The 18628-nt window shown below is 35.3% G+C and overlaps 5 protein-coding genes and 1 long non-coding RNA gene across 11 annotated transcripts in view; 4 read left to right on the top strand and 2 right to left on the bottom strand.

Annotated features, from left to right (window-relative positions):
• Positions 1-44: 44 nt before the first annotated feature.
• On the top strand, positions 45-4642 carry Ant (ADP/ATP translocase). The gene is made up of 4 exons (XM_011061386.2): positions 45-353; positions 2621-2882; positions 3338-3572; positions 3655-4642. The coding sequence occupies exons 1-4, from the start codon at positions 191-193 to the stop codon at positions 3895-3897; spliced, it is 903 nt and encodes a 300-aa protein (XP_011059688.1). The 5' UTR covers positions 45-190; the 3' UTR covers positions 3898-4642.
• LOC105149159 (vesicle transport protein GOT1B) lies at positions 3804-7021 on the bottom strand. Its single transcript, XM_011061384.2, has 4 exons — positions 6623-7021; positions 6417-6508; positions 6157-6335; positions 3804-5571 (listed from the first exon to the last, which is right to left on the bottom strand). Exons 1-4 carry the CDS (start codon positions 6645-6647, stop codon positions 5445-5447), a joined length of 423 nt encoding a protein of 140 aa, XP_011059686.1. The 5' UTR covers positions 6648-7021; the 3' UTR covers positions 3804-5444.
• A 1360-nt stretch (positions 7022-8381) lies between these two features.
• Positions 8382-12738, top strand: LOC105149158 (armadillo repeat-containing protein 8). Its single transcript, XM_011061383.2, has 8 exons — positions 8382-8594; positions 8728-8801; positions 9222-9672; positions 9753-10247; positions 10374-10665; positions 11232-11755; positions 12067-12233; positions 12320-12738. Exons 1-8 carry the CDS (start codon positions 8568-8570, stop codon positions 12354-12356), a joined length of 2067 nt encoding a protein of 688 aa, XP_011059685.1. The 5' UTR covers positions 8382-8567; the 3' UTR covers positions 12357-12738.
• A 21-nt stretch (positions 12739-12759) lies between these two features.
• ICA69 (islet cell autoantigen 1-like protein) lies at positions 12760-17507 on the bottom strand. 6 transcript variants are annotated; one of them, XM_087406685.1, is made up of 6 exons: positions 17389-17507; positions 15063-15328; positions 14591-14933; positions 14120-14395; positions 13453-14059; positions 12760-13371 (listed from the first exon to the last, which is right to left on the bottom strand). In XM_087406685.1, exons 2-6 carry the CDS (start codon positions 15268-15270, stop codon positions 13252-13254), a joined length of 1554 nt encoding a protein of 517 aa, XP_087262811.1. In that variant the 5' UTR covers positions 15271-15328; positions 17389-17507; the 3' UTR covers positions 12760-13251. The 6 variants fall into 6 exon arrangements, with proteins under 6 accessions (XP_087262811.1, XP_087262812.1, XP_087262810.1 ...); XM_087406686.1 differs by lacking the exon at positions 17389-17507 and adding an exon at positions 16546-16705; XM_087406684.1 differs by lacking the exon at positions 17389-17507 and adding an exon at positions 15866-16144.
• LOC147909759 (uncharacterized) lies at positions 15222-15671 on the top strand. The gene is made up of 2 exons (XR_015545254.1): positions 15222-15354; positions 15474-15671. It is a non-coding gene; the product is annotated as an uncharacterized LOC147909759 (long non-coding RNA).
• The window catches only part of LOC105149155 (uncharacterized), a 12828-nt gene continuing 10935 nt past the window's right edge, over positions 16736-18628 (top strand). The window contains exons 1-3 of the mRNA XM_087406682.1: positions 16736-17380; positions 17905-18048; positions 18329-18548. The gene's annotated coding sequence lies outside the window, so the exon portion shown is untranslated. The remainder of the gene's footprint in view (positions 17381-17904; positions 18049-18328; positions 18549-18628) is intronic.

The raw sequence follows: 18628 nt of genomic DNA, 5'->3' as shown, positions 1-18628 counted from the left end.
CGCGAAACTACACACGTGACCTGCGCGGCTATTCTTAGCCGCAGGAGGCAACGAGCGTACGCTGCCTCGGCCATTCGTCGTCCGGCGCGCGTTAGAGACATTTGCGGTCTCTCCTCTCTCTCTCTCTCCTTTACGTTACCCGTGTCTCACCCAACACCCATACATACGCGCACTCAACCAACTCATCACGATGTCTGGACTCGCGGATCCCGTGGCTTTCGCCAAGGATTTCATAGCCGGCGGTGTAGCTGCGGCTATCTCTAAGACCACTGTCGCGCCCATTGAGCGCGTAAAGTTATTGCTGCAGGTTCAGCACATCTCCAAGCAAATCGCCGAGGATAAGCGGTATAAGGGTAAGTGCGGAAGTTCCAATATATTATATATATATGTATATATATTCTCTTCCTTTATATCTCTACTTGTCTCGCTCTTTCTGGATTTTCGTGGGAAATCGTTTGGGGAAGTGCCGGCCGCTTCACGCGCTTTTCCAGTGTCACGGCAAGGACGGAACTCATTCGAGGGAAAGAGAACGATCGGTTTACCGTTCATGCAGTAGAAACCTGCGCGTGCACACACGGAACATGTGACAGTGGCCAAGTAGTCTCGAACGTGCCTATTGTTCCTCACGGTGCGCGAACGCGGCGGCGAGCGGCCCCAATGCATGCCGCGAGCGAAGAGATAAGAGAAAGAAAAGACATGGCCGTTATGTAATGCATGTCGTTGGTGCCGCGCACCGCGTGTGGAACGCAGCCACGCGAGCGACGCGAAAACTCGAACGTGTGCGCGCGCGCGCGCGCGCACACACACGCGACGGATCGACGAAATTTCGCATTACTTTTATGTAACGAAGGTCGGTCCGCAGTTTCGGCCGGACTTACATAACTCCGGCTGCGCAGCGGTTCGATCTCGCACGCAGCGGAAAGTTCGCTTCATCTACCGATGCCCTTCGCGATGGGATCGATATTTCGTTTGGAACGGCCAATCGTTCCCAAAGCCAGATGGCAGCGCGTCGGTTTCCTCTCTTCTCCACCGAGACCCCGATCGATGACGATGCGGTCCAACATGGCCGCCCTTTTGTTCGACCACGAGACCGAATTCTTCTGCCTTCTACTTCCACGCGTCATGAATTCCCCCGCCTCCATTCACAGCCTCCTCTCTGATTCATCCACGCTGACGACACGTTGAATTCCCATTCGTTTGATGCTCTGAAGAATGTTACTGGTCAGGAATTTAATAAATGTATTTTATAGTCGGGAATGGTCGATCTCATCGAGTCACATTGCTGACAACATAATGATAACGGGAGATGGCTTGCAGCTTATCGTTTCTTCGCAATCTCAATTGTTACCGTGTCAAATTACAAAGATAAAATTAAGGAATAAAGTTACAAGAGAAGTCGATACACTTAGATGATAATGTATAATTAGTGAGACAATTTTCTACATCAAATATTCAAAATGCTACTCGATTGTTCGAAAACGTTCTAGACATCTATCGTCGTCTTTTTTCATTCTTGGTCTATATTTTGATTTTAACCTTAAAATTTTAAAATTCAGCCAATAGGGCTGCCAGTCCTAATTAATCCTAACTGAAATCTGTATTTCATTGGCTGAATTTTAGGGTTAAGGCCGAAGCATAAACCAGGCATAAGTCTGTTTAGTGTACATTTTTCAAATTTAAAATGAAATAAATATATGTTTGATATTTTGCGAAAATAAGAAAATTCTAATATGATCTAGTACAAGGAAATAGACCTTTTATTCTTAATCTTTTATTGTCTTTTATTGTCTTCTATTTAATTTAATCTTTTGCCGGCAATTGTTGAGTTTTGAATGGCAATAATACTTTATGAATTTTGGCAAACAAATTTAAATTTGTAAAAAATAAAGTAAAATACAATCTGATATCTATGATGATAAAAAATCCGTTAAAGTTCGTTTTAATAAGTATCAGAATTTTTTCAGATTTTTATCCGGAGCAATAAAAAATTTGTTTCGTTTCTCCTATTGCTAATAGAAAAGTTAAAATTTATATTAGTGAAAAGTTTATTGGGAACAATCTTTAAAAGTATAAGATTTTTTTATGTCCATTATATGTAACATATAAAATATATAAAATTATATAGTTTCGTAGTTAAACATTACGTATTTCTTTCTAATTTATTTGTTATGCCTATTATAAATAATTATGCATATTTTATTTTGTATATATAATTAACATATATAATTAAAAATCTCAGACTCACGAAAGTTTATATTTAATTAAATTTTTCTTAAGGATAACTTACGAAATAATTTACGAATTATGTGACAGTAAAAAAATGGTAGCCTATTAACTATTCTATAATTTTAGAACATATAAAACATAGTTGAATTTGTGAATTGTATAGCATTTTAAATATTTAAAGTAGAAAATAATGCAATTTATTAAAATAAGTTATATAAAATAAGTCATATTAGGTGTAGTAAAAAGAAATCCATTATTTTTACTACACCTAATATATAAAATAAGTTATATATAAAATAAGTTATCAAAATTATTAAAATGATAAAGTATTACAAGAACGTTGTATACGTATTTTCGCACGATTTACATATTTATATTATATATTACTTTCCAGGTATGATCGATTGTTTCGTTCGTATCCCACGTGAACAAGGATTCCTCAGTTACTGGCGTGGTAATTTCGCCAATGTTATCAGATATTTCCCAACGCAAGCCTTGAACTTTGCCTTCAAGGATAAGTACAAGCAGGTTTTCCTTGGTGGCGTTGATAAAAACACTCAATTTTTCCGTTATTTCCTTGGAAATCTCGCGTCTGGTGGTGCTGCTGGAGCCACTTCTCTGTGCTTTGTCTACCCACTTGACTTTGCCAGAACCAGGTAAATTACTTACAATTAGAGCGTTTTATTTTTACGTTAATAATAGAATATTGAATTTATATAATAATAGAAGTTGTTTTAATTACACGCTACAAATAAAAATTTTTATTCTTATACTAATAATAGAATTTATCGTGCAATTAACGAGCAATTAATAATTGTAATTAAATTTAATTTAATACAATTACTTTTACTCTTATAAACTTCCGATTTAAATTTTATCGCAATGAGAAGTAAAACATGTAGCTATATTTAATTTATAAAAGTATACTATATTGATACTTATAATTTGATATTGATACTTATAAAAGTATTAATATCACGTTAATTTTGTATTCACCATCGTGTCCCTTTATATTTGTACATTTCGTACAAATAAATAATTCTACAAATATCCAAATAATATCAAAAATTTTAAAATTATGCTACATTGTGTTTTTTCTTTGTTCCATTAGGTTGGCTGCCGATGTAGGCAAAGCTGGCGGTGAGCGTGAGTTCACAGGATTAGGCAATTGTTTGACGAAGATCTTTAAAGCTGACGGCATCGTTGGTCTTTACCGTGGATTCGGTGTATCGGTGCAGGGTATCATCATTTATCGTGCATCTTACTTCGGTTTCTATGACACTGCCCGTGGTATGCTGCCAGACCCCAAAAAGACACCATTCCTCGTTTCATGGGGTATTGCCCAGGTAAGATGATTTTACTACTAAATTGATTTCTACTAAATTGATGCAATCTGCATTTTATTTATTCATTCTGAATCTGTTGCAGGCCGTAACCACTGTCGCGGGTATTGTGTCTTATCCCTTCGATACAGTACGTAGGCGTATGATGATGCAGTCCGGCCGTGCCAAGACTGACATTTTGTACAAAAACACTCTCCATTGCTGGGCCACCATTTACAAGACGGAAGGTGGTAATGCCTTCTTCAAGGGCGCGTTCTCTAATGTTCTCCGTGGCACAGGTGGTGCGCTCGTACTCGTATTGTACGATGAAATTAAAAACCTTCTTTAAAGCGTTAATACGATCCTCGTCTCATTACTCTCACGATCATTGACATCGTCATTAATTATCCACATCATCCGATTTGATAGCGATTCCCGCAGACCGACAGACAGAAGAAACGCTGTCGGCGATATTAATAAGTAATTCAGGCTGAGGACGGTCGACGTAGCAATTCGTAAAGTGCATGAAACTCGGCAAAAATAAACAAAGGAATAGAAGAGAATTTGCTTAATTTATTGCCGGATTCAGTATTTTTCCCGCAACGATTGACATTACGTATTTTCGTATTCCATTGTAAAAACGTTGAAAAGACAAGCACAATCGCGAAAATATCGCGAACACCTGTTACTTGGATAACGTTCCATACACGCTACGCTGAGTAGACTGGAATATCAAAGTACTTGAAAGTAATAAATTGCCTAGAGTATCAGCGCACGCGAAACCATCGAGAGAGGAGGACGCGCGACGAAATGTCATCACGGCGATGGCGGGGCGCGTAGCCTGGGCCGCCCCCCGCCCTTATTCTCGGCCCGTTGTAGATAATTCATAATTAATTCGTAATTAAATTAATGAAAGCTATCATTTTAATGGTAATCAGCCAGTCCGTTAATTTTTGACGGACGATAATTTAATTTCGCACTCCAGACGACCATGTAAGAAGAAAAGCGTTACTCAGAATGTATGCATCTAATCTGTTCATGTTAGGATGCATGCAGGGAAAGCAGCAAATCAATAAAAATGATATAAAATTTCATACATTCAGTAATTATTTTTCTTCCTTGAAATAAATAAAAAACATTTTTTCGAAGTTGATTTTAATGTAATAAATTTCATTAAATTATTTCAAAAATTTAATTATAAAATTAATAAAAATTGACAAAGATTTAACAATTTAAAATTATACATATTGTATGTTTTTTTCATATTTAATATCATTCCGTTAAGAAGACTTAAGTACTTAGTATTCAACATTAATCTGATACATTTTTAAATTAATATTTAAAGTTACACTGAAATATTTTTGTTCGAAAATTTTTAAAAGTCTTATGCAAATTCGATATATTTTTTATCTTGATTTCAATAAGTATAAGATATATTAATGATAAATAACACATTAAACACGTCCATTTATTACATTATCCCGAAACATTCATTACTTGATCAGGAGAAGGGTACATTTGTTGTTATTATTATTTGTTTACTGATGGATTTGTTTACAATGATGGATATTTTAAGATGAAGGAAATGAATATTACCTTTTTTTTTACAAAAAAAACTTGGAATGTTTTATGTAACCAAGTGTACCCTTGACATAATCAATACATATAAGTTATATGTATATAAATTCGAAAGATACAAATTCATTATATTAATGGCGCTTCTTATAACGACTTATATAAGAAATAAGTAAGTTCTTACATTTTTGTACAAAACTTGACAGCTGACGTTCTTAAACGGAAATAACAAAAAAAATATGAAACATGAACATTTGACTGGTTTATGTACAGGTTCCAAGCAAAAAGATATAGATGGTTTTAATATAATATATAGTTGTATCATACAGTTGTCCGATTAGAATCACCTGCTATTATGTCCAAAACTCGACTGATACCAGGCATATTTAATAGAGTTCCCAATATAGGTACTCTTCGTAGAAAATTTATTGCTACTGGTAGAAAACCACTGAAACAAATATATGTGATGAATTATCTGTCACAAAACATGGATTTATTAATGGACATCAGTTATTCGAGATTTTATAATAAATTTTTTTCATATGTAGAAACGATGACTGCATTCAGCAGAATATTTATTTTGCAACTGTTGTGAAGTTTTCTTCGCGCTTGGATTATATTTTTATCACTAACAATTACAAAACAGATATAAAACTGTTGTGGTCTGCTAAACACAGCCAGTGCACTCGCTATGTTTTCTCACAGTTGAATAGGTCTGTTCTTTTCAGCTGAAGTTTATTTTGCATAATCATTAATTTTTCCTTCATGTTGTCAAGAAAAAAAGAAAAGTTGAATTATGTAAAAAGTTCAACTAAAAAGAACAGGCTAATATTTCCTTTATATGTTTCTATATAGATTAACTTTAATTTCGATTCAACTTATTCTTTATCTTTTTCTAATTCTTAGAACTAGAAAAAGGTGAATTATACTGAGATTAAAATTAAACTACGTTGATGAAAAACAGGTATTAGTGTGTTATATTGCAGTTCCACTGTGCTGTAGTTGTAGAAGTATTTAAGTATACAATACTTACCTGAAGAGTAATACAAAGCCATAGGTTTCTAAAATCATTCCTACAAGGGGCCAACCCATAAGTACTACGAAAACACCTCCTAGAAACGAGGCACTGGCTTTTATCTTATGCCTTTGAAAGAAGAAGTTTAACGTCCTCCACGGTCCAATGACACATGCCAGTCCCGATATAAACAGAAGCTACAAGGAATAATCCAAAAGGTCAATCCGGTAAGACTTAACATAAATAAATAATAAAGAAAAAACATGCAGTGATCTTACATTTCCAATAGCGAGTAAACCTTTATCGAAGAGTAACAGTACGCCGAGGAACAGAAAAGAAATCCCAAATCCCGCCAGTCCCACTCCAATTTCTGGAACACATCCCTTATAGTACAATCAACAAAATGCAATCAATATCTCGAATATTCGCCGGTTTAATACAAAGAATCTCTTTCAATATTGACAAGAGGAATCCTTGTACTCACTTTGCGTGTCTGTGATTTCGAACATTATTTACAATTGTCTTTGTCAGAAATTGCTCGATATACTTGGCGATTTGATTTGTTTGAGCGTGAATGAGAACTTAACCTATATCCACGTCATTGCTAATGATGCGACACGTTTGTACATGGAGCTTCGTCAGCTCTTTCCAGCTCTTTCGCGAACGCCCTTTGCACGGGCCTAAATTCATCAGATGAACGTTTTAATACATATTCATCTATCCGTTTCCGGAATTATATACAATTGTTTTGGAAAAGATTTATGGGACAGGAAATTGGCACTTGTTAGCACTCAAGCTTCGAAAGGCGTGAGCGTCAAATCTGAATCGAACGTCCCGATTACTTCCGATTAGTCCCGACTGTTTCATCAGTACGACAATTGTATACACGTGCCATGTGTGCAAAATACATGCATTTGCATCTGTTAAATTCAACTATTTAGTAATACATGAGACAGGAAGATTGAAATCTTTTTATTTAAATATAAGTTCGAAACACATCGACAAAATCAACATTGCAAAAACGCAAATCAATTGGAATCTACCTCAATTTATATATATATATATATATATAGTTCGATTATATACATTGTGCCTAAAGAAATTCAATGTATTATATGGTAAAAGAATATTTTAACACTTTGATTGCCAAGTTGATTTCAGCATTGAGCTCTGGGAAGCTTAAATATCGAAAAGTGTTGTTTATAAAATACTATATGCGAAATCAGATTACAAAATAAACCATACAAAAAATTAAAAAAAAAATATAAAAATATATATTATATATTATATTTATAATTTTAGAATAAATAAAACTGTCGCACATTAAAATATAATAAATTATGACTTTTATTTATGATTGAAAAAGATAAAGCAGGAAAATAAAAAATTAAAGATTTCTGTTTTTATGTAATAAATTATATTATTTTAATACTTTATTATTTTTTTTAAATCTTCATTCATATCTTTTTTGTTTTTTAATGTTTTAAATTAAGTATACTAAATCAAATCATTTTTAACCGGATACACAAAATAATTATCTACATGATTGAGGTCTTTATTGCAGAAATTTATTGCATGTCATCTTGCATGTCTCTGATGTGATACGGCAATTTTGCAGAAGGTATTAGCTGAAATATATGTGAGATTCTTGAAAATTTCAAAATGATTAAAAGAAAATATTCTAATGAGTGTAATAGACTCATACCGGAATTCTCATGATTAGAATTTTGATTTAAATTAAATAATACATAATATAATTATATCGATCGCAATTGAATGCAAATTAAAAAATTGACGCTTAAATAAAAATATCGATCAAATATAATATATGATATAGTATATGCATATATATTTTACACATACATATACAAAATTTATTTAACGTGACGTAATTGCACAAATCTATAGGAATATGTATAGTATTCGAACTTTTAAAATGCCAATGCGTTCTAAAACTCATCAGAATTAAGAAGTGTTTTGTTTGAAAGTGCCTATTATACTCTACATATATTTGATAAGAATATTTGCTTTATGTGTAGATTAAAAAAATTTAATTCTCAAGTTAATTGTACATTAATCTGCAAATTATATATTTAATTATAAATTATTATTCTGATAATCGATTTATCCTCATTTTATTATAAGAGGAAAGAAGAGTTGAAGAGAATCGAATTAGAAGTAATTATAGGAGGTAGGAAGACTTTTTCCTAGAAGAAAAACGCTCCACAATGTTGGCATCATTGGCAACAAGTCGAGCTTATTTTAGAACACGAGAACGCAACGTACAACCGAATCGCGTACGTTTCATATAGAACGTATATAGTGCGCAAACTGGATCTGACGGTTCCTCGTGGTAATCGTTGTGCCAGGAAGCCCGATCGAGCGGAACGATTTACAGGATATTTATGTGAGAACGCAGACGAGCGAAGATGGTGTCGGTGATGCAGCCGTACATGGTGAGTTCGATGTCCGATTAGATTCATACGCGACCTCCGGTAAAGGGCCGTTTGACGCATCGATAGAGCTGACGAATCCCACCGTTGCTAGTAACGCTAATAATTATATCATGGTTTTCTCACGACCTTGCAGGACATCGAGAGTTCCAGGAGCTACATCGATGAGTTATACTCTCCGGACGCGCAGAAATGCCTAGAAGCGATTATGTGAGTATTAAAAAAATTATTCTTAACCTTAAGGATAATACTCCATATGACTGAAAAGATTTATTTTTTATTACATTTGACTGCGCTAAAACTTTCTTTTTCGTTTTATCAAACATATATCTGTTTCATTTTAAGTACAAAGAGTGTACACTAGTTTGGTTATAAAAAAATAGACTTAAAGTTTCCAATGACGTTTTCTCTACACGTTTATTTCTATCAATGTAAATTAATTAAAATTTTAATCTCTGTTTATAAGTCACTTTTTATCTTCTTCCTTTTCTAAGAATTAGAAAAAGATAAACGGTACAATAAACCAATAAATAATAATTAATCTACATCGATAGAAATGGCTTTATACGTTTACTTTTTTATGATTAATAAAAAACTGTATTAATGTTTCATGGATCTGATTTTTCTCAGATGTCTCAAGAATTCAGTGATCGGGAGCAACAGGCAAAAGGGTTCAGTTATAGCTCAAGGTGTGGTGCCTCGTCTCTTGCAATTGCTCGGCGATACGTCCGGTACCATTGGCGATCGTATAAGATTAGAATCGGCTGTAACATTGGGTTCCTTAGCCAAGGGCACGGATCAGCATGTACTGGCGCTTATAGATTTAGGTGTAGTTCCACTGCTTCTACAAGTCTTGATCTCCTCCCCAACTCCCGATATTGTCGCAGACAGCAAGATAAAGGTTTTAGATCTGTTACACGAAGCCTGTTTGCGATGTCTGCGCACGGTATTCCAACATACGGCAGCACCGGTCCACTCGATTTATCAGGATCCCGCGTTAGTACCACGGTTGTTGTCTCTAGCAAGTCGATCGGTCACCTGTCAAGTTTGTGTCGCGACAATTTTAACTACAGCATGTAAGGTAAAGAGAGATCTGAAACTCTAATAAAAATATATAAAATATATCTATGAGAAAGAACTAATCTGCAAATTGTTTGTTAGACAACAGAGGAACAGAATGCTTTGTCCAAAGGCGGTGCAGTAGAAACACTAGCGATGCAACTGGATTCCCCCTTATCTGATGTCCAACTACCAGCTCTAGCCTGCTTAGCAAATATGTGTTACCAGAATCATATGGTGTCAGCTATGGTAGCGTCAGCCAGCACTAGTAATACTGTCCATGGTAGATTAGTACCTATCGCATTAGGTCAATTAATGGGACGTGAGAAGAGTTCATTGATACAGCTCGAAGCAGCGAGATGTATCGCATATATGCACAGAGCCGGGGCATTGCCGTCCACCGATCCGCGAGTAGTGTATCGCACGTTACCCTGCCTCGTACGTTTATGTCATCGAGACCGACCGCCACGCGAAAGAGTCGCCGCGGCCGAGACACTTGCGTATTTGACCGAAGTTGATACAGATCTACAGCGTTTAGCTTCCATTAGTAATCACTTGATACCGACACTGGCGGAATTGCTAAGACCACATCCACAAGTAAGCAGAAGTTACATTAAATATATTGAATATCTACAAAGTATGGTAAAATTGATTTAAAAAATACTCTATTAGGTTGTATTAAAAGTGTTTAAATAAAAGTTGTACGTAATACTTTTTGTTGAGGTCCAAGATGCAACGCTAACACAAGATATGCGACAAGCTGCATTCAGGGCATTTGCGTCTCTCGGAGCGAATGACGAAGATATCCGAAAGCGTATTATTGAAACAGAAAGTCTTATGGAACAAGTTGTCTCTGGTCTTCAAGATCCTGGTGGATCCCGTGTTCGTTTAGCCGCGGTTAGATGTTTGCATTCCCTTTCGAGGAGTGTGCAACAGCTTCGTACTACATTTCAGGATCATGCAGTGTGGAGGCCACTTATGCAGTTGTTACATGGAGCGGACAAGGGGTTGGAGGGTAAAATATGATAATACATTTACAATAAGCATTACAGAGATACGCTACAATAAACACTGAGAAATGTGTATGTTGCATGCATATATATTGCATGTAAGATACGAAAAAATAATACATATATTTAGCTTGAAATTTCGAATTAACGTTTTAATCAAAAAGAAAAAGATGCAATATCGAAAAGAGGGTTATTAATGTACAATGTGAGTTATTCTTTTTTTATTCTATATAAGACAAGAATAGATTTGTAGCTCAATTAAAATGCACGCATCAAGAGAAGTTCGCAACCTTTTACGCTTATGTTGGCCATATTAGTATGTTGTAAGAAAGATATTTACAATAGATATAATATGAATTATACATAAACATGAATTTAAAACAGGGCTGTTTTCTCATGCGTGTAAATAGAAATGATAAATACATCCCTATTCTTTTCTCTCTGCATTGTAAGATTATTTTTCAAAAAAAAAAGAAGAATAAAGAGATCAGTGCTTGTAATTAGCTGTTATTATTAGTATTCAATCGCCAACTATATGAGTACTATTAACATTGTCATTATTGTACTATAGGTAGAGGCGAAGGTGAAGGTGATTTATTAACTGTTGCCTCGAGTACTTTATGTAATTTACTGTTGGAGTTTAGTCCGAGCAAAGAGCCAATTCTTGAATCCGGCGGAGTAGAGTTATTGTGTTCTCTCACTAAACGGCCTGAATCGGCACTCCGACTGAACGGCATTTGGGCCCTAATGAACGTGGCCTTTCAAGCGGAGCAACGTGTAAAATCGCAAATACTCTCGTGCTTGGGCACAGATCAGATCTTTCGTCTCTTGGCCGATCCTGAGTTAGGTGTCCTGATGAAAACGCTGGGTCTGTTACGAAATTTGCTTTCCACTAAAGCTCACATAGATCGTATAATGGGTGAACACGCCACGCATGTTATGCAAGCGGTCATTCTAGTACTAGAAGACCCAGAACATCCGGCGGACGTTAAAGAGCAAGCACTTTGCATTTTAGCAAATGTAGCTGATGGCGATCGAGCAAGAGATCATATTATGGCTAATGACGACGTGCTTAAGAAACTCATGGATTATATGGTTCGTACAGTGTACATTTATAACAAATATTTCATTAATTGAGTATTTCTAAACGATTAATTTTATTAATAGATAGGATAATAAAAAAGCTTTAAAGATATTGAAAACATATTGAAAAAGTAAGTCGTGTTACTTGTACTTATTTTATCTACGATAATAAAAAATAACAGCTTTGAATACAAGTTTCAAACGTGTATTAAATCGATTAAGTATTCGCATTTCCTCGAGTCCTATCTATTAATTTAATAATTATATCTCTTGAATAAGATTACCGATTGTATGTTGATGTTTTACGTGTACATTTTATTTAGATGCATAGCAACGTGAAACTGCAAGTTGCTGCTATTTTTTGTGTATGCAACCTAGTCTGGAGAGAGGAACCCGGCGCAGCGCAGCGGCAAGCGCGTCTGCGGGAATTAGGAATTTATCGTATCTTGCAACAATTACGTCACACAAAAGACACTCAACTATTTGAGAAGTAAAGATGAGCATTACATGCTAAATTATTGTCGTTTGTTGTATCTTTTTGTATAACAGAAGTCTCATATGTAATTTCCGTTTCAGAGTCAAGACTGCCCTATCACAATTTTACGAACCTTGAAGTTGGAACGTATCGCCGTTGAAGATTAGGTTATGATTTCAAGTATCTTTTTTATATTTGAAGTAAATTACGAGTTTAGCGTTAACACTGTGATCACTTCGGTTGACAATGTAATCGAAAGTTACAAACAAGACGAGCAAACAAACTGATCTTTCTGAGCCTATGCCTGTAATCTGTGTCTCTGTGTAGTATTTATTTAACTTAATAGAAGAAAATAATATGGATTGCATGTGATTCATTTGCTTATTTCAAAGGAAACGTTTGATATATATTATTTAAAAAGTAATAGTATAATATTGATTTACAAGCAGAGGCTTCAGATATGGAATGTTCAGATATGCAATACAAAAAATTAAAGGGATAAATAAATCGTGAAAAAAAATTGAAATAAATAGAAAGCAAATATACTTGTACGGTATACTTCCTTTAGATATATCCGTCAGAAATACAAAGAATTTCATAATAATTTATATTGAAGATCTTGTATTATATATATATATATATATATATATATATATATATATATATATAATGTGTGTATATATATATATATATATATATATATATATATATGATATATATTTGAAAGAATATATATAATTAGCGCACAGTGTGTAATAAATATTACATTTTATATATTTGGTATTATCTGTCTGTAGCTTATATGAAAAATTATGTAATTCAAATGGTTTTGATTCTTATATGACGATTTCATTAAAAATAAATCTGGAATGTTAAATTTAAAACTGATTACTGATACAAACGTATGAAGTGAAAATACTGTGAGTTATACGTTCACTGTATCACACATTGATAACAATTGATAGAGTTTGATCAATTTTCCTTATTGTTACAAATATCAAGTAACAGGGCGATACTATTAAAATGCATGGAATTAAGCAGAAGCATTACTATCACCGGAAAGATTCTCCATTGGATTGTTAGCCAATGGATCCAATTCTGCGAATAAATCCAACCACGAATTACCTTTCTGCTTTCCAGTCTTATTCTTTTTCTATGAAAAGAATATTGTATATATATTAATCGTGCGATATAATCGTATTATTACTGTTGAATGCAGTTCGCGAGTACTTACTTTGTCATCCGTGTTACTAGCGGTACTCTTCTGTCCCATACCTAATGCAGCATCTCCTAGACTCTGTTTCAAAATGCTTGGCGGTAGAAAAGTGTCATGTGATATGCCTTCCCAATCATTATTCGTGCATTGTTGCTTATCATTCAGGATTTCATCGAAAAGCGCTGCGCTTTCAGAGGCCAATAAATTCAACGATTGCTGTTGTCGAGCCTCGGATGATAAGGGAGACAAATCAGTCAAATTAAAATCGGTATTGTACTCTTCAAATATATCCATTACTGATTTCTGTTCTTCGGAGCTTTTACTAAATACAGTGTTAATTTTCTCGGTTTTATTAACCGATTGTTCAGTACTATTGGACGCATCTTTTTCCAGGATAAGATTTCCAAAGAACTCTTCGAGACTTTTGTCTGTATCGTTGGTAGTATGCACGATTCCGTTTTTCGAAGAATTTGTACCCGTATCCAAATGTATCAGTGTATCCTTTGAGTCATTTTCTATGTCCAAGAGCTTTTCATCTTTTTTATTTTTCTCCGATGTACTTTCTGAATTTGCCTCTTGAGCCTCTTCAATATCATCGTGATAATCCATGTCGAAAAATGGTAATCTGTAAAGATCAATATCGTGGTGAAAATGACATAGTATTTTCTTTCATTTTTTAACTCACTTATCCTTGTCTTCTAAATCGTCATCACCACCAGTTTCCTGTGCCAATTTACTGGAGGTTTCAGCCAGTTCTCGCACAACTGTGAAGTCGTAACGTTGATAACCTTTGAAGCTGTTGGCTATTGTGGAATATGCTTGTGCAGATTTCTTTGTGAAATTCAGAAGTGTAGTTTGGTATAAAACTAAGGCATGACTGAACATGTTACATCTTGCCGCCGCCAGTAAATCAACTTTCTGAAGACAGTCTAGGGCTAGATTGTCAAAAACTATTTTGCCCCTAAATTGTAACATATGTACATATGGTATTTAAATTTCTCATAATATTTTATGAATATGTAATTAAATTCAATTTATAAAAATGTGAGAACAGAAAAGTTATTGTTTAATTTAAATATAATAATTTAAATAAAGAAATTTTGAATTTATGATTGTACTTTATATTACATGAATATGTAAAATATATAGAACTTACTGCTTAACACGTGCTTGAACTTTTTTATATTTTTCCAGTTGTTTGGACGTGTCTGGATCTAAATCAGGAGAAATATTTTTCATCCATGATAGAGCAGCTCTGTATTCCGTACGGGCCTTTTCCATCGCTTGTACATTTTGCAATGTATCTTCAATAGCTCTTTGCCTAAATGTTTCCACTTCTTGATACAATCGACCCAAAGGAGCTCTCAACGCAAGCCTCTGCTGACCAGAGTAAGACAGAGATTTGCCGACTGCTGACATCATCTTGCCGGCGCGAGTTTTATCTTGCTTTCCGGCATCTTTCAAAAAACGTCCCATTCCATTTTCCTCTTGGGCTAAATCTAAAGGTTAAATTATCTTGTTATTACAATTTCTTAATAGTAGTTTATCTTAAAAGAAGAAAGTACAATACATATATCCTATGACAATTAATATAGTTATTTTATATTAGAAATTGTGTTAGAACGCACTGCATAATCTTTCTTGGTATCTATCAATAACTCTTTGTAAGTAGGAACAGGAATCTTGGATACTGCGAAACAATTCTAGCTTTGCATCCAGTTCAGCATCTGAAGCAACTATACACTCATCCTCCTTCTTCCCCAATTTCTGGGACAAAGCCTGCTTTCTCACCCAGAACTGGTATTGCATTTTTATGATGGCAGAGTCGTCATGCATAGACTTTTGAACCCAGCAATCAAAGGCATTCCCAGATATGCCAGATGCACCTCTGTTACTGCATGCATGGTATAAAGAAGTTTTGTAAGTTTCTCGTTAAACGTGATAGTGATTAGTATAAGAGTTACATGCAAATCTCAACAAGAAAAACAGTATTCCCACTGTTAATAAAAAATAAGTCAGATAATATATATTACTTACAGATGCTTTCTTTTACTGATGTTAAATCATTAGTTCTACTGATAATGCAAATATATGTTTCCTTTTCCCGATCAAAAGGATGGAGGGAGAAGAAAATTTACAAACTTCATAATTTATCAGTCATACAAGGAGAAAGAAACATAATATTTTTTAAGACAATAGGGAGATAGACTTACAAGGCTTACGGAGAAATTAAATAATCAATTTTGCGCGATATCTATTAATAACACGAAAAGATGCAAACTACCATATTGATTGAGTATAGTGGATATGAACTTAGACTGGTAACGGCGTGGTCGTCGTCGGCCGTGTCCTCTTCGGCGAGACCGACGACGGCTCGAGCCACGACGACGATGAGATTCGGACGAGTTTGAGAAAAGAACGAAGGAGATACTTACTAAGCATTCATAACGGAAGACCCGCTGATACACGATGCGCGCGCGTGTGGGCTACACGGTAATGTTTACAACCGCGGAGCGTAGGGCTCCAGGTCGTCGTGCGTGCGTACTACACCGTTGCTCGACCGCGTAATCACATAGTGCACGCGCGTATCGTTCCACACACGATTGCATTCGTAATGCGCTACGTTAACAATCGGAACGAAAATCGGAGCGTTTTTCTACTTGACGACTCGGACAGGAAAGCTACGAAGGCTAGTTTATCACATATGGCGAGCGATCATCAGCCGTCAACCAATGGGTGATGCAATGCTCGTGATTGGTTGGCCAACATCGCGATAAAAAAAAAAGGATAAATTGATTGTTATTATCGCTGATCGCATCAATCGCATGAAGCGACAAATCTGCAACGATATCTCGCGGAATTTAGAACCTTGGCCGGGTTTTATGATGATTTTATGAGAATAATACATAAATAAATGAATGAAATAAAGCTTGTCCTTTTTTACTTCTCGTACAGCACAGAAACATTGCAGCAACGTAAAAATGTCTGTTTAAAAAATATTGATGTGATGTTGCGCACAATATTATAACATAATATATATGCAATATTAGGTTTTGCGCACAGTGAAGGAATATTTACAGTGATAATTGTCTAGAATTGTATCTTATTCACCGATTTTGATGAAATTGGGCTTATTCGACGTGTTTTTGCATAAAAGATATGGCAAAAAAAAGTGTCGCTTTGCCCCGCGACAACGACGACGACGACGCCAATGTCGATGCCTATGCCGACCGACGACGCCGACGATACTGACGACGCTGACGACGACAACGCCGATGACGTTTCTCAAAAAGGAATCATTTTACTTTTTTAAATTTTTTCGTACGTGTGACATAGGCTGTGGTCAAAGTCTCGCTATGCGATAACGGACAAAATGCTTTGATGGACTAATTGGAAGAAAAAAATTTTACAAACTGACCAATTAAAAAACGCTTCAAAGCGTTTGCAACATCGCGTTGACCATACCCTGTGTCTAGCAGTAGGTGTTTAATCTTCTAAGAGATGACGTTGCAATAAGTTAGATAAGGACAGATAAATGCGTTTGAGCGAGACAACAATATATATTGAGTCATCTAAAAAGTATCCGCGGTACTTTGTCACTAGATAGATGACTCAATAATAAGTATAACAAATGAATGAAAGCTGTCACTACTATCGAATTTGGAATAGTTTTATCAGTACAGACGGCTCCAGCATCCCCTTAAGGGGATCCTAAAGCGAAGCTCGAACTCCGATGAAGTCACCAGAGGTCGCGCCGCGCGTCGCGCGCATCGACATTTCTTTATATACTACCACATCAATATCTCACGCAATCTATGATACACGCAGTCGCACATTCGTGTCAATTTTCGTATAACAAATTCGTCGCGATAAAACGTCTAAGTCTAATTCTAAGAACTCGACGTTGTTTATTCGTGTAAACTACGTGTCTGGGAATCACTGTTTCGTACGTACAGGTTGCAAAGCTTTCATATCAAGCGAATGTTGTCACGACTTGACAGCTAAGACGCCATGTTACACTAAGAAATAGTAAAAAAACAAAAACATAGAGAATGGACTACGCGATCCTATCTAAGTAGAATGATCGACAAAAACGAGAGAGAGGGACCGTGGAAGACGGCCAATCTTTATCTCTTTCCACTTAAAGATGTAATTTATGAGAGAGAGAGAGAGAATGAGAGGGAGATTGGCCGTCTTTCATAGTCCCTCTCTCTCATTTTTGTCGACTATACTACTTAGGCCGATATTCATAGTTGATTTTTATTTCAAGACCGTCTTAAGTAATGTCTTAAGATGCTAATGCGGCTCTCTGATTGGTTCGTGACTTCTTAAGACCGTACTTAAATAAGACGATCTTGAATATAAGACGTGACTATGAATATCGGCCTTAGATAAGATCGCGCAATCCATTTTCTATATCTTTAGTAAAAAATATATCAATTTTGAAATTTTTGATCGTTCTCGACATAGACTCCACTTCCCAGACACGTATAATGCGTATGCTTTAATCCTGAAAAAGGATTTTCGAATCGGTGAAAGAGGAAAAAAGTATTTGTTATACTAAAATTACATGATTTAACCGGTAAAACAGGTGGCTTTAGGATCCTCTTAAAGGTTATTCTACAATGTACTCTTTGTTTTCTGTTTTTGTTTTTTACCTTTTGTTTTTTTCTCCTTTGCAATCATTTTATCGACAATTGTATTTCTTGCTACATATTTCTTGTTTCTTTCGAAGTTCGTTAATTTTTATACTCGATATTTTTATTCTCGAGTGATATAAAACAAAAAATCGGATAAAAAGCAAAAAAAAACAAGAAACAGGGAACAAAAAGATACATTGTAAAACAGACAGGATACGAATCGAAGCCGATAACATACAAAATTTGTTTTCTAGGTGCCAAACTTTTTTTAGAAAAAAAGGACCAGTATTTGACTAGATGATCTTAGTATTTAAAAAAAAAAATGAAATGCGCAGGATACGAATGACCCAGTGTGTTAAGGGTTAATTAATTTGTCACATGGGAACGTGAAGTGCCTAAGCATTGTTTTTCAACAGTCGTGATCGAAATTTATCGGTCAAGTTAAACAGTATAAAAACAACGAATCTGTGCAAGGTAAGCAATAGAGAGAGAGAGAGAGGAGGGAATGGGAGAAGGAAAGAAGAAGAGAGGGAGAGGGAGAGGGAGAGGGAGAG

This window comes from Acromyrmex echinatior, chromosome 5 (genome assembly GCF_024713525.1).
Source record: "Acromyrmex echinatior isolate Ae372 chromosome 5, ASM2471352v2, whole genome shotgun sequence".
NCBI lineage: Eukaryota > Metazoa > Arthropoda > Insecta > Hymenoptera > Formicidae > Acromyrmex > Acromyrmex echinatior.
This window is presented reverse-complemented; position numbering and strand designations above follow the sequence as displayed.

What these genes read in the sequence shown, in the direction of transcription:
- LOC105149158 (XM_011061383.2), top strand. Translation starts at nt 8,568, where the DNA reads ATGGTGTCGGTGATGCAGCCGTACATG. An exon ending in CGGTGATGCAGCCGTACATG is followed by an intron (nt 8,595 to 8,727) that starts GTGAGTTCGATG and finishes ACGACCTTGCAG; the next exon opens with GACATCGAGAGTTCCAGGAG. An exon ending in AAATGCCTAGAAGCGATTAT is followed by an intron (nt 8,802 to 9,221) that starts GTGAGTATTAAA and finishes GATTTTTCTCAG; the next exon opens with ATGTCTCAAGAATTCAGTGA.
- ICA69 (XM_087406684.1), bottom strand. An exon ending in ATACCAAGAAAGATTATGCA is followed by an intron (nt 14,934 to 15,062) that starts GTGCGTTCTAAC and finishes TTTAACCTTTAG; the next exon opens with ATTTAGCCCAAGAGGAAAAT. An exon ending in GTTCAAGCACGTGTTAAGCA is followed by an intron (nt 14,396 to 14,590) that starts GTAAGTTCTATA and finishes GTTACAATTTAG; the next exon opens with GGGCAAAATAGTTTTTGACA.
- LOC105149159 (XM_011061384.2), bottom strand. Translation starts at nt 6,647, where the DNA reads ATGTTCGAAATCACAGACACGCAAA. An exon ending in CGAAATCACAGACACGCAAA is followed by an intron (nt 6,509 to 6,622) that starts GTGAGTACAAGG and finishes GATGTGTTCCAG; the next exon opens with AAATTGGAGTGGGACTGGCG. An exon ending in GGCTTTGTATTACTCTTCAG is followed by an intron (nt 5,572 to 6,156) that starts GTAAGTATTGTA and finishes TATTTGTTTCAG; the next exon opens with TGGTTTTCTACCAGTAGCAA.
- Ant (XM_011061386.2), top strand. Translation starts at nt 191, where the DNA reads ATGTCTGGACTCGCGGATCCCGTGGCTTTCGCCAAGGATTTCATAGCC. An exon ending in CTTGACTTTGCCAGAACCAG is followed by an intron (nt 2,883 to 3,337) that starts GTAAATTACTTA and finishes TTGTTCCATTAG; the next exon opens with GTTGGCTGCCGATGTAGGCA. An exon ending in TTTCATGGGGTATTGCCCAG is followed by an intron (nt 3,573 to 3,654) that starts GTAAGATGATTT and finishes AATCTGTTGCAG; the next exon opens with GCCGTAACCACTGTCGCGGG.